The sequence below is a fragment of the Ptychodera flava genome, chromosome 2, assembly GCF_041260155.1.
Source record: "Ptychodera flava strain L36383 chromosome 2, AS_Pfla_20210202, whole genome shotgun sequence".
In the NCBI taxonomy this organism is placed as follows: domain Eukaryota; kingdom Metazoa; phylum Hemichordata; class Enteropneusta; family Ptychoderidae; genus Ptychodera; species Ptychodera flava.
In genome coordinates this window covers 4,879,422-4,893,754 of record NC_091929.1, presented here as the reverse complement: position 1 = coordinate 4,893,754, position 14,333 = coordinate 4,879,422, and the positions used below count along the sequence as shown (strand labels likewise).

The 14,333-nt window shown below is 35.9% G+C and overlaps 1 protein-coding gene across 1 annotated transcript; it reads right to left on the bottom strand.

Moving 5' to 3' along the window:
* Nucleotides 1-370: 370 nt before the first annotated feature.
* LOC139151853 (uncharacterized) lies at nt 371-12,673 on the bottom strand. Its single transcript, XM_070724876.1, has 6 exons — nt 12,569-12,673; nt 5,697-5,726; nt 5,196-5,285; nt 3,074-3,390; nt 2,308-2,477; nt 371-1,897 (listed from the first exon to the last, which is right to left on the bottom strand). The coding sequence occupies exons 1-6, from the start codon at nt 12,636-12,638 to the stop codon at nt 1,759-1,761; spliced, it is 816 nt and encodes a 271-aa protein (XP_070580977.1). The 5' UTR covers nt 12,639-12,673; the 3' UTR covers nt 371-1,758.
* Nucleotides 12,674-14,333: the final 1,660 nt, after the last annotated feature.

The following is a 14,333-nucleotide window of genomic DNA, read 5'->3' as shown; positions in this document are numbered from 1 at the left end:
ACGCTTCAGCTTATCACAGGTCTGAATTTTGTTAACTTAAATTATCCATGTTTCTGGTGATGATATCGTGTTATAAAGAAAAATGGATAATTTCCATATGCCTCGTGCCTAGCCAAGTCGGTCATGCGGTGTTATTCTCATACATCAGCAATGTGGAGATATGCTGACACGCGCATGCGTCCTGTTGAAATCCATTCGCGTTAGAAGTGAGAACAGACAAGCGCAAAACGGATCATGAAATTTTTTTTCGATGCGGTTCAAAACAAAAACGTTGATGTAAGAGTAGGGAATGTATGTCTGCGCAAGACACTTTATTCTGATGAAAGTCACGTGACCGACATCGTTAATAAACAGTGAAAGACAAATGGTAGGAGATGAAATCATGTTGAATGTAGATTTTAATGATTGCTAAGGAACCTTTACAAATTAATAACCATCTTCGTAAACGGTCGGGCCTATTTCCTTGTATGTTTCGTACAATTATTCGATTTAAATGTCATCAATCATCGAACCCAGTACTACAAAATTTACAAGAAAGAAAGTACAGAGACAATTAAATCAAATAGCAAATAATTTCTGTGAAGTGCATAATGTAGAAACAAAACACAATGTACATTAACATTAATATTAGACATATCTTAAAATTCTCAACAAACACTCGTGTTTGAGTTAACAGTACACTATAAGGGGTTGTCAGTTGTATTAGAAACCTTCTACTAATTCAACGTCAACAATTGCAAGATCAACTACGCTGAGACGAAGAAAGCTACTCCCAACGATGGTTTGTGAACAAGTTACATTGAAGGGGTCTCGGAACTACACCAAAAGGTCGCACGGGACCCATAAACATTGTATTCAAGGTGGGTTGACGATTGATGAAAGTTAAAATATGTTTTCCATGATGTACATCGTAAAATGTAAACGTTGCAGCTATGTTGACGTGATGTTTCTTGATATTGTGCAGGAAACACGTTGTTCGCAAAGGAGACGCAATCCTGACGACACCTCCCTTTAAAGAAAATGCTGGGGTTCCTAAGATTACAATCTTGGGACGAATGATGTTACAGAGAGCTCCCTTGTCGAAATAAACCTTGGTTCTGTTTTACAGTCCATGATTAAATTTAATAAAGACATCTAAAATTACACACTTCAGGTTATGACTTGGTTTGCGGGAACTGTTAGGGTACACAGAGTGTAGATTTACTCTCACTGCTGTCACTGTATGCTTCCATATTAAAATGATCATCAAATTCGACAGCACCTTGTCTAGAATCTCTCCATGGTTTTGATATGATGCCTGAAACACACGCAAGTTCTGATTATCATACCAAACTACGGAGAGGTACTTGATAAGGTAGGGCAGCCATTTGACGGACGGATGCTACAACAAATGCGAAGGAAGCCTTCTTGTCATTCCAATCAATTAGATAGTTGATCTGCTATATATTTGGAAAACAAATCGATTCATGTTATGTTCATCCTCATACTTTTGAAGGTACTCGTCACAGAATGGCTGATTGTATTCCAGCCTATAATTCTTACTAAACGGCATTCTCATAGCCGTGAGTCATGATGTGTCTTTGAAATAAATGAGAAAAACAAATAAACAAACAAAATGATTTGGAAGGTATTCAAGCATGACGTTCTACAAGAATGTAGAAATATCATGTTTTGTCGTGTTTGTCCATGAAGATGATTATATTGTACATTTGTAGGATATTTGTGGAAAATTAGATGTAAGGCATTTGGAATATATTCTCAATCAAGTGCTCGTATTCGGCAACTGCAACACGTACTGATGCTAATCCAATCCCAGTCATAGTCGACATTTGGTTCTGATACTGGCTGGACATATGCAATTGTCCAGGACTGTTTGGTCAGACATGCTGATGCGTACCTGAAAAATAAAACAGACATGTCTCTTTGAATATTACAGTAAATTTACATGCCCTTCGGTCATATCTCGCTGTATTGTGTTGACAGAATATCTCTACCGTAACGGTAGATAGACTATATCAGAGGAGATATTGCATTGAAAATTCGTACATTTCACAGTGTTTTGAGTAAGCCAACATTTTGACAACGCCTCACCTTAATTGGTGGGGATTTGGCGCAGGGGTCGATGCCTTTGTAAAACATTACACTGTCATATATATATTTATCTTATTTGCAATGTATGCAATAATGAAAACATCTCATTGCAGTCATCATTGGAACTTTAAACTGATATTAACCAAGTGATTACATTGATATTATTTGAATAAATTTTCTAACAAGATTTACACGATTGGTGATTGCTCGACTTACGTATCGGCGATTCCTGTGCATGACTGTCCCTCCGGAAAACACGTTGTTACATGAAAATACTGTCCTTCTTGCAGATTGACCAAGGTATTGGTACGTGTCCTTCCCCTGAAAAGTTTTTTAAATTCACTTCTACTTCTGCACACTTCCTGAAAAGGCTGTTCCCTTTTCTTCTATTGAAAAAACAACAACAGAAACGAGACCGTATCAAAACAATATCCGCATCAGATTGAAACATAACTATCCCACTAACTTTTCTGCATAATTAAAAGTAACGCTGGTCAACTCTTGTTTGATTTGTGACAAATTTCTAGATTCAACCAAAAAGGTATTCCACTATTCTGATAAATTTGATCTTTCGGTCCTCCTGAAAACGGAAGGAATAAAAATGTGTTTTTAGTCAACCAGTTTCAGTAGATATGTAGGTCTCAGATTTGCACAGAATGATATTTTTATGAAAGATTCGAAATAAGTAGAGATGCATGCCGCATATGCATCCATCCTTAACCCTTTGACCGCTGTCATTTTTCCCACCGAAATTTTAATGAAATATTTTACCAATTTTTGTGAACTTTTCTGTAAGTTTTTTCATAATTTTGGACCAACTGGATATCAAATTTCCTAGGCTACAGTTTTTTATCAAAATTTTGGCAAAAATAAAAAAAAATTGACTTTGCTATATTTTATTCAGGTGACAAAAGTTTACTTTGGCGATCAAAGGGTTAAATGCTCAGACCGGTGCAAATTGATGGAGAATGTAATATCTTACCTTTCTCAAAACGCTTTCATTTACCATTAACTCATTTTCATCCTCTAAAATACTGGACTGAACTGCCGGTTGCACGTCGGACGTTTTGGCAGGGAACACCTCGGAATCCATGGGCTGCACTGGCATTGCTGGTAGCACGTTGGGATTGAAGTCGGGTTTTTTGGTTGAGAACATCACGCGATCAGAGTTAATAGCAGGATGATTCAGGATTTTCTTATAAAAGCCAATGATCTTGTCACGTAGTGCAGCCATCTGACTTTCTGTTAGTTTTGTATCCTCGTCCGCGGCCATGTCTTTGATCATTCGTTCTGTTAAATCTGTTGGAATAATAGACGCTTTCTTGATAACTTGAAATTATCAGAGGAAAATCTGCGATACGGAACCTTTTTAACCATTGAGAGAAATAAAGTGTTTCCTAGGATATAATCAGTGAATAAAAACAACAAAAATATGATTATTGAAAATATTACACGAGTAGAAGTCGTTGGTGATTGGTGATAAAAGTCGATACTTAGGAAGATTGTTATCAGTTGAAGTTAAGGAACACGATACTATGGGTTACCCGAACAGCTGCATAGTGGCTAGATATTTACCGAAAGGATCTAGTAAGAAATTTAACGCTCCTGGTACCTGTGTTGTTTATGTAATTTCCAGCAATTTTGCTGGCTGTAAAACACATTTTTTAACTCCAAAATTGATGTCGAAATGTGAATTATATCATAGACCCTCGAGAAAAGTTTCTCGAGGGTCTATGATTACATCATACCAGTATATTGACGTCGCAAATACTACGATCAGATTGGTCGAGACGTGAAAATGACTGTGCTATATTCGCGATATGGCACGGTTGTAGCACGCGCGAGCCCCCAGCCAGAGAAAATTTCCTTTTCAACGTTTCACGCCAGAATTTCAATATACTGTTATGATATAATAGCAATAAACCACACCCAGCAACGGGTATACTTAAATATTAGTCTACTCGATTTTGACCAGTTCACGATATATATGCACGAGCGAAATCAAAATTTCGTGTCATTTCGAGTCAAAATTTCGTGGTACACCGTCACTCGAGGTCACTCGGTGTGGTTTTAATTGCTTGAGTATTAAGTATTCAACTTGCCAACACATTTTGTTTGAGTAATGTCCGACTGCATTATTAAGGACTGAATATTCAGTCCAGACCAGTTTTAACATGTCAACAATAACATCACACACTGTACACACTACGCTGTGTTTCCAAGGTTACTTCCTTATAAACACGTTTGGAACTAATTTGGGATAATTTGATAATGAACTAATGCCGGTTTAATCTGCATATATGTAAGCTCATCTGCTTTTCTCTTTAAGCAATGCACTTGTTTTCATTAGTAATTTGAAATATTGCAACATTCAGCTATACCGCATCCAACACTTTTGAGAAATTTGAAAAATGTAAAGATCCAATTCTCCCAATTAGTCCTAACGTGTTTCTGACTGTATTTGGTATTGCCAGTCATAACTTGTCTAGTCATGGTCCATCGTTTGAAGCTTCTCAAGGAAGTAATCATTTATTACAGATTTGCAAAGTAAACGGCTGGGAACGAAGATTTACGGACGACTTTGCATTCCCATCTTATGTAAGCAAAGAAAAAACATGTAACATATACAGACGTCCTGGATACAGTGTTAACTGAAGTGGGTAGACAGTATGACCAATAACATAATACACAGACGTCCCTGGATAATGTGTTGTATTGGGCAGACAGTATGTCAAATGCAGCACATATACACAGACGTTCCTGGATACAGTGTTGGCATTGGGTAGACAAAAGACAGTATGTCCGATAGCATACAACACCGACGTTCTTGGATATTGTGTCGGCATTGGGTAGACAGTATGTGCAATCATGGAGATAAAAGAAAGACCTCCATGATTCAATAACACAATACAGAGACATTTCTGGATACAGTGTTGGCATTAGGCAGACATTATGGCCAATAACAACTTCATACGAAGAAATTAAAAGCAATTTTTTAAATTTCAAAGTGACAAAATGACGCAATGATAATTTTCAGGACATGGTAACGTTTTATAAATGGCACTGACTTCAAAAATTGTAGTGTAAGTAGATGATAAACTCACCATGCAAAACCAGTTTCAACATTCCATTATCACGACCAAGTGCAGGGACAATTCGAAATGAAGGTGCGGTGTTTTCCGCTGAATCGTCATCTGATAAGAAATGATAAGAAAGTGAAAAGTATGTGACGTCACTGGTACCATTGCCCTTATCCAATCAGCTAACAGAACCAGTATTGCACTTCAGTGTAGACACAAACAAGTCACAATATATATATATATATATATATATATATATATATATATATATATATATATATATATATATATATATATAAATTATATATATATATATATATATATATATATATATATATATATATATATATATATATATATATATATATATATTCTACAAAAATATATGGCAACGATCGCCAAACAATTGTAACATATTAAAGTTCCTCGCTATGCAATTTTTGTTCACTTTTATTAAACATTCCTTAACACTTGATCCTGAAATCAACAATTCAATAACTTGCATTGTTTCTTGAAATTACTTACCAGACTCGACTGGTAGTGACCTGGTTAGACCTGAAAGAAAAATAAATAAATAAATAAAATAAAGGATATGACTAGTTTTATGTACACAATAAATTTATATATATATATATATATATATATATATATATATATATATATATATATATATATATATATATATATATATATATATATATATATATATATTGTTTGCCTCTATGTGTTCGTGTGTTCAGGCATACCTATTTGTGTGTTTGTAGTGAGGAATGGCGACAAGGTTGATATAAAGTTGCGGAAAGTTGTAAACAATAATTCCAAGAAGAAAGCTAAACTCAGTCAGGTAGTTTAGAATTGCTATAATTCCATGTAACAAATGTTCCGGGCAATATCTTGTCAAGGTTTATTGTATTGTTTGCATTGTTCTGTTTCAGTGTTGATAACAGTGATGAAGGTCAAAGAATTGCAAGTTATTATCTTCTTAAAGGTTCTATTGACTGTAAAGTCAAATTTATGGACTGGCTTTGGTCGTTATATTGACTTCCTTTAAAACGTTAATTTATTTTAACAGTCTTTCCCGCATGATGAAGTATTGCGTAGCACAAACAATGTTCTTCTGTAGTACAAAACAAGTTAGTGAAGTGAAAATGAGTGAAAACACTCAAACTGAGACGAAAACACAATATTTACAATGACGTTCAAGAAGTGTCTTATTGCAATGCCAACCAAGCATAGAGCACACAAACTATAGTGATGAAACGCATCTGAAATACAAGTGAAAGAGGACGGTCCGAAATTTAAACGTCTGGTATTCTATCAAGAAAGTATATATTGAACAAGCTATGACTTCACTGCAGAACCTCCAGTTGTTATTTTAAAAAATCTAACCGCAATACCCTTGAAGAATGATACTATAATAGTAGAGAAAGACCATCTGTTAGTGAAATTTTAGATATGACGTAAGTGGCGGGTAGCCAACGCTTCAGTGCCAACTTAAAAGACTGGTACGACAAACAAAATCACGATATAATGTACTTTCTGATGTTTTCTTGATACTAAAATATTGTAAAAGACGGAAAGAAATGATAAAACTGTCGTGTGATTTGTAACATCATGTGACAGAGCAGGATAAGTGATTAAAGGGATACAGTCGTCGGAACTGCGCTCCAAGGTCGTATGGGACCCATATGACCAATGTAAACACTGTATCCAAGGTACGATGGTGATTTATAAAAGTTGAAACATGTCTGTCATAATCTACATCCTATAATTTAAATGTTGCAGCTATGATGATGAGGTGCATCTAGATATCGTGCACGAAATACATTGTTTGTAAACGAGAAACTCGCACAGGCGCAGTTCGGACGTCGGTTTCCCTTTAAATTGCTGAAATATGGCGTCGTTTTGGTCTCTGTCACTCTAGAAATGAATCAATGTTCTGTTGCATAAATAGGGATATATCTGTTCATGCATATTAATACATTACTAGGATTCATTATAGGGATAAATTTGTGCACCCTTCTCTGGATGAAATTCAAACCATCAAATATTAACGACGCATTGAAAAAGTATTGATTGATCGCGATGTCAAAAAATAGTTTCTTTCGATTTTTCATAATTGCCTTGTAACATTTTTACATTTGAAACGAATAAGATAAAATTCGAGCGAGCTGTACAGCTTGGCTTGGTTAGGCCCTTGAGGGAATGTATCTGTCCGAACAAACAAACAAACAAACACTGCTACACCAGCGATTATTATTGAATTATGTTGACAGGTGACAACTTGTGCAATGATAAATTTAGATCAAAGACTGAACTGAGGGTCTTGTGTAACCAAACACGGGTTCTGTATTCTTATGTGTATGATGCAATTACAATGACATTTGTGCAGTTGACGAAACCTCAGTTGGCATTGACCTTTCTCAGCGTCATGTTACTCTTATACAATTTATCATCAGTTTGTGAGCATTTTTGTCTTTTTCAAAATGAAAAGTTTCAAACTGACGTAGATTTAATTCAAATGCAAATCTGATAAACTTACCTAAGTTTTAAATTCCTCAAAGTTTTATCAAAAAAATAAATCATAGATCGTGTAAGAAAATTCAAAAACAATATTCTTTTAAATTTTGTTAAAAACTACAGAATTCTGCAAGATTGTTTTTTAACAAGTAACGAAATGTTATCGTTTATTTAAGTGTGCCTAGCAACGGTTGCCAAACATAGGCATTGCCTGGATAATCTCAATTAGAGTATCACAAGACCTGTCATATAGAGTCCTTGATGTATCATTTGGAGAGCATCAGCTGCTAAATAGCCTTGCAAATTACACTTTACGAAACAACACTCGATATGAAATGCGGTACCCATATAGTAAGCATATCCAGAAGATAATTTTGTGCAAATGTAATTTTACCATTCGTGGTATTCATCGGCGACTGGGTTCTATGTAGAGCTGACTCTTACCGTTCTTACTCATTTTTGTTTTTCTTGTTAAAGCACTGTATATACATCTCCATATACATCTACATATACATGTATATACATTTAGATTTGTGTATATTTTGACGTGAAATTGAATTTCATGATAATTCAGGCAACAATGTCTCTTTAGATTGTCGAGATTTAATTACATCTCGACAATCTAATGTTTTCGGACGTTGTTGTCTGGAAGAAGAATAAACTCCAAAGATGAAGCGAAGCAATACAATGATTCAACACGTGTCACATATTATGATTGTATGGTGCATGACTCTGAGATGCTGGAATATGCAAATATGAAATATATTAAATACTAAGCAATACTCAATATTCTTTGTATAAATGTAGAGATAATTATTGTAATGTCTGGTTTCGTGTTACAGTATCAGATGTCACAAACTCTATAAACTATGTGCTTTCTAAGAAGTGTAGCTCGTGAGATCAAAACGGAAAGCAAATGTTGTGATTTTTACAGAATTGAATGTTCATTAGAAAACAAAGATATTATCTGTGTAAGTAGTTTATCAACTTTATCTCAAATATGATTAAATTTGATAACACTCATAAAACGACAAAGGAACAACATATGCAAATATGCAATGCCTTCAAGAATTGCTGTGGGAACCAATGAATGAGAACTGTAGTTTTAATATGTCACCACAAGATGTGACATGTCACATGGCATATGCGTACCGTGTCGAGAAGTGTGCCTCTTTTTAATTGCCTTATAGAAAGTGTCTTAAACCCATTGTCTTAATGCCTTATATTAATTTATGTAAAAATACTATATTTCTTTTAACTTGTTAATGTCATCCAAGAAACTGACATAGTTGTCAATCATTCCTTGAAATAGACAACATTTGGGCATTAGCTTAAATTTAGGAAAATTGAAATGTATGAATCGTGTTCATTGAAGGATACTCGGTTGGTGTATGATGAGGACATAAACATTACAGTTGTGTTGATTTCAATAGCTGATGTTGTGATTCTTCCACAGTCGGCAAATTTAGAACATGCTCATAAAAGGCCAACGTAAGGGCATGCGGAGTATTATTTATTCACAGACATTGAAAATACCGACGGAAGCTGGACTTTCTATTATTTTGTTTAATGTATCCCATTATGTGTTTAAACCTGGCTTTTCATGAAATGATACGCTTCTAGGAGACCGTGCATGACTTTAAAAGACACTTTACTGTGGAATTCGATAACACTTCAGAGAATACAATAAAAGTGTTATGCTCCAATTAATCACCTGCCAATTCAACCGATTCAAACATATCCAATTATAATATTGAAAACTACACGCAATACTAATTCGTTGGCGCAGTATAATGAACAGGTTACTAACTCTGTTTTAACTCTTGCATGCATAACCGTTAGCATTCTGCAACTTAATCGAACAATTTAAACAACAGGTCGAATTTCATGCCAGCAATATATTTGAATTAAACTTGAAGAAATATTCCTAATATAACGTCACACGTGTAATTGACCCTTTATTTGGTTCATTTTAACCAGGTAAAACTTGATTCTGCTCATATTCTAAGCCCGTCTTGACGTCATTGATGACGTTTTGATGGTCCTCTAATACAACCTCACAACCACTGTGACGTAGATACTTGTAATAAGAACCCATGCTTTTCTAATATTGATTGGTGAAGGATCTCTAAACGCCCAAACATTTGAAAAAGTACATATTATTTGAAGTAACGATTCAAAGAGAGGGCATATGACCTTTTTTGCATCGTGACTGTGAATAACATTCTTAACCCGGGGCATCTTACTACGCAAGTTCACCGGAAGTTTTTAGCTGAGAAATAATCGGTTGAACAGAAGTAGTCTTAAATCAAGATTAAAAAAATTCAGGTTTAATTTAGAACATTGTGAACCGAACAAAGACATACGTCACTAAGATTTAAAGCCTCCTCGACTTCTAAAACTCTATTTCCTTTCATCAAGTGAACAATCCAACGAATCTTAGTTACTGCAATTACAGTTGTTGTTTTTAACGTTGGCACACACGTACGTCGTTCTCTGCTGACCAGGTGACTACTTGCCACTATGATAGAAGGTTTAACTCGGACGTACCACTTCACGTGTTGTCCTGATCATTTTTATCGACTTCATTAACTAGAACTACGTCACTTTATCATCATTATCATCATCATCATCATCATCATCATCATTATCATCATCGACATATGATGATGATGGTGATGATAAATTATTTTCTGTCTGTCTGTCTGTCTGTCATTATTGTCTGTCTGTCTGTCTGTCTGTCTGTCTGTCTGTCTGTATGTATGTATGTATGTATGTATGTATGTATGTATGTATGTATGTATGTATGTATGTATGTATGTATGTATGTATGTATGTATGTATGTATGTATGTATGTATGTACGTGTATGCATCTGAACACACGTCAAAACAAGTTTACAAGTAATTTGGTGAATTCACCAAATAACAATGGATTTGTCGCTTTGGGTCAATCTTGACGGGTGCAGCTAGCTGGCAGGGTACGCTTACCCATTCTGGACACCTGGTACCACCACTATTTCGTGGTTCAAGATGACCCCATTGCCTTTGTCATTTTCGATATATTCCTTGGACCTGGTAAATTTCATAGTTACCTTGAATTATAATGATTATTAGACCTGATTTGATGTCTATACTACCTATACAAATGCCATTATCATACTGACCCACTAACGGTGCAACATTCCTTGTGACTGTCCTCGTCTAAGTCACTCAAATTATGCAAAGATAAAAACCACTGAAAATGGTCAAATAAAGCAAATCCTAATCACGTCTTGCCATATTCATGCAGATTTTCATACTGAATACATTGTCACTGTGTCCCTACTCTTAAGACACCAATCACAAAAAGGCATAAACAACGATGAAAGGGGTCTGGAAGGATGTTCACATCAAAAGTAATAGAAATTACATTGATTTCAGTATGGTATCAGAATGATTTTACTATAAATAACACAAGCACTGAAGAGATTATATTAATCTAAGTTTTATGCTTCGTGCAATAATGATCAGCACCGGACATAATTCTTCGAAATCGTGATTACCCAAAATACTTTATTTCTAATCTAGGATTACAGCTTCCCCGTGTTACCCGAGGAAAAATTACGGCATATAAGTAATAAAGCGATGTGATCGCTGTCGACATCGACGTCAGCCTCGTAAACTTTTCACGGAGTAGAATGAATGCTTGCATACTTTTACTATATGGTGGTAAATTCCAGAGGGTCACCAGGGTTCTCCTTGTCATAATTTGATCAACCCATTGAATCCTATTAAGTGGTACTTTCATTTAATAGCGTACTTTTGTATCCTTCCCATTGCTCACATAGATTTTACATTTTTGTGAATTTAGAATTTATTACCGGACAAGCAAACAAAACATTTACAAGCAATAGTTATTCAGGAATCATCTATTTATTTCTAAAAAAAGAATAAAAGTCGTGCGGGCAGCATAAAAATTAAAAAGCTTGCTTTACAGCCTCCTGATCGATTTTTTGCGAGTTACGTCACTGCACGGAACTCTTTAATGGCAAGACAATAAAAGATGACATGACGCGTACGACCGACGTAAAGAAACGCAAGATTGACTGACGTAAAGTGACGTAAGATTGACCGGTTTTACCGACGTTCTTTACAGGAGAAAATTTATCGGAATATCGTGTGTAGAATCGGATTCACGGCTTGAAGGCAACAAGTCAAACAGGCAGCAAGTATCAGGGGCTATTCTGTGAAGTTACTTCCTGTACAGAAAGAGTGACATTTGAATGGCACGAATCTGCTCTAAAATCATTATAAGATTGCAAATTAGTTATCATTTAGTGATCCAGTGTAGTTAACGTTCCGATATTTCATTAAGTGTGAGATAACCTTCAATACAACTTTTATAACATAATTTTATCAGCCATGATGCTTTATTGATTTAGATAAAGGTTTCGATGACCCACTGAAGCAACCTAAAGGATTCGTCTGTTCCAATTAAGTTTAAGAGTTTTCGCCTGAGAATCTACTGATCATTTTTTAACCTTTTGAAAAGTAATTATAAAGTTGGTGGACAGGGTTTTGGTAGGTAAAACTTTTTCTTTTCAGTAGCAAGTAAACGTCAGCTATTTTCGATCCGACACATGTATAATCAGTCATATATTCCCTCTGCATTTCCAATTTCGTGGTCCCTAGATGTAACATTTACATTTGTTTCGTTAAGTGGCCATTCCATTTAATATGAACACTCTAGTGCTTTCAGATCATGCGAATTACTGACAATATGTAAAACTTTGCCGGGACTCGTTACAGAGATTAGATAATGTATACTCATTGTCGGAATAATAGCATGGCTTGGATAACGCAAGTTTCTAGAAAGGATAAAAATAAAGGCACTTACCAAACTGTAGCAGTATGATAAAGCTACATGAAGAAATAACCAACAGCCTCGGCATACTTTCGCTGTTCATCTTGATGCTTATGAAACACACAAGTGATCTGAACTGAATTTATAGCGTCGATGTGGCTCAGTCCTTGTAAAACGACACTCTCATTTGCATGAAAATGTCTAATTTGCATAACGATACTTAATGTAGGAAACGCTTTTCGAGGGCGAATAAGCTTTGAAGGTATTACTTTAGGGCGTTCCTACCAAAGTGGCCCGGAAACCAGAATACAGCCAGGTAAAGATGTGAACACAACTTGAAATTATGGTTTTAAAAGTGTACAGGAAATTGTCATCATTTCTGCCTGGGGATATACAGCACACGATACTTTACTTGATTGATACAGGCTATGACAAGCTGTAGTGAAAATACATTTTATATCTATTTGACTTGTCATTAAAATACCAGGAACCCACGGAGATTAACGTTGAGGCAGAAACAGAGTAAATTTAATCCATTTAATGAACGATTGAATTCCAGGAATTTTAGGTGTAAAGAGGACTTTAAAAATAAGGAAACTTAATGGAGAGAGTGGGGTTTTTTTATTATTCGTTGAACAGTTTACCGAGAGGTGAAGAAAATACAGACAAACCATTGTAAAGCTATGAAGAAGGAGCGAGATAATTAAAGGCTATCAACGCCAATGATCGAAGACATTTAGCGAATAAACTATCTACTTAATCATGACACAGAGAGAGTTACAAACTTCTAACACATAAGCTTAGTGTCTGTGTTCTTCGATGCTCAACGGAACTGAATACGTCAGGAAGTAACAATCTCATTAAGCCTGCAGCGAACACGACTCAATGCAACAAACCTGTGTATCAGTAAGTGAAACAAACGCTATGTGTGTTTGCAATCAACGTCGAAAATATTTTATATTGTGTGTATGTATGTATGTATGTATGTATGTATGTATGTATGTATGTATGTATGTATGTATGTATGTATGTATGTATGTATGTATGTATGTATGTATGTATGTATGTATGTAGGTAGGTAGGTAGGTAGGCAGGTAGGCAGGCAGGCAGGCAGGCAGGCAGGCAGGCAGGCAGGCAGGCAGGAAGGTAGGTAGGTAGGTAGGTAGGTAGGTAGGTAGGTAGGTAGTAGGTAGGTAGGTAGGAGGCAGGTATGGATGGATGATGGATGGACGGGTGGTTGGATGAATGGGTGGGTGGATGAATAAATGAATGGATGGATGGATGGATGGATGGATAAATGGATGGATGGATGGATGGACTCGAATGGGCATTGGCGAGTGATGGGCAGTCAGGGATGCCTGATTAGTTTGTTTGGTCCGTAGAATGACATTTTCCAGACCTTAATTATGCAAAGAAACATTTTGCACACCGGAAATACACAATCGTAACTTCCAGACGAGCTTGTGACAAAACGTACATCTCGGCTTACGTGGCAACCATAGGGATTACTTATAAATGTTAAGTGGAAGGAGAAATCGGTTGGTTTTACAGCTTGTGTCGCTTTGTGCTAGAACTAAGCCATTCAGCAAGGTCAGAGTTTCACGGACACCTTGTCTGCATGCTTTACCGTGGGTTACCATGGATATTAAGATCAACATGGTGCTTAATCGGGATAAAGTTACACATCAATGACATTGTAGACTTGCCTCGCAAAACGTGTTCATCTTCTCTTATAAAAGACTGACCTACCGTCATTGACCCTTAAGGGATCGTTCACTTATTCTGGTCGCGGTGGGCC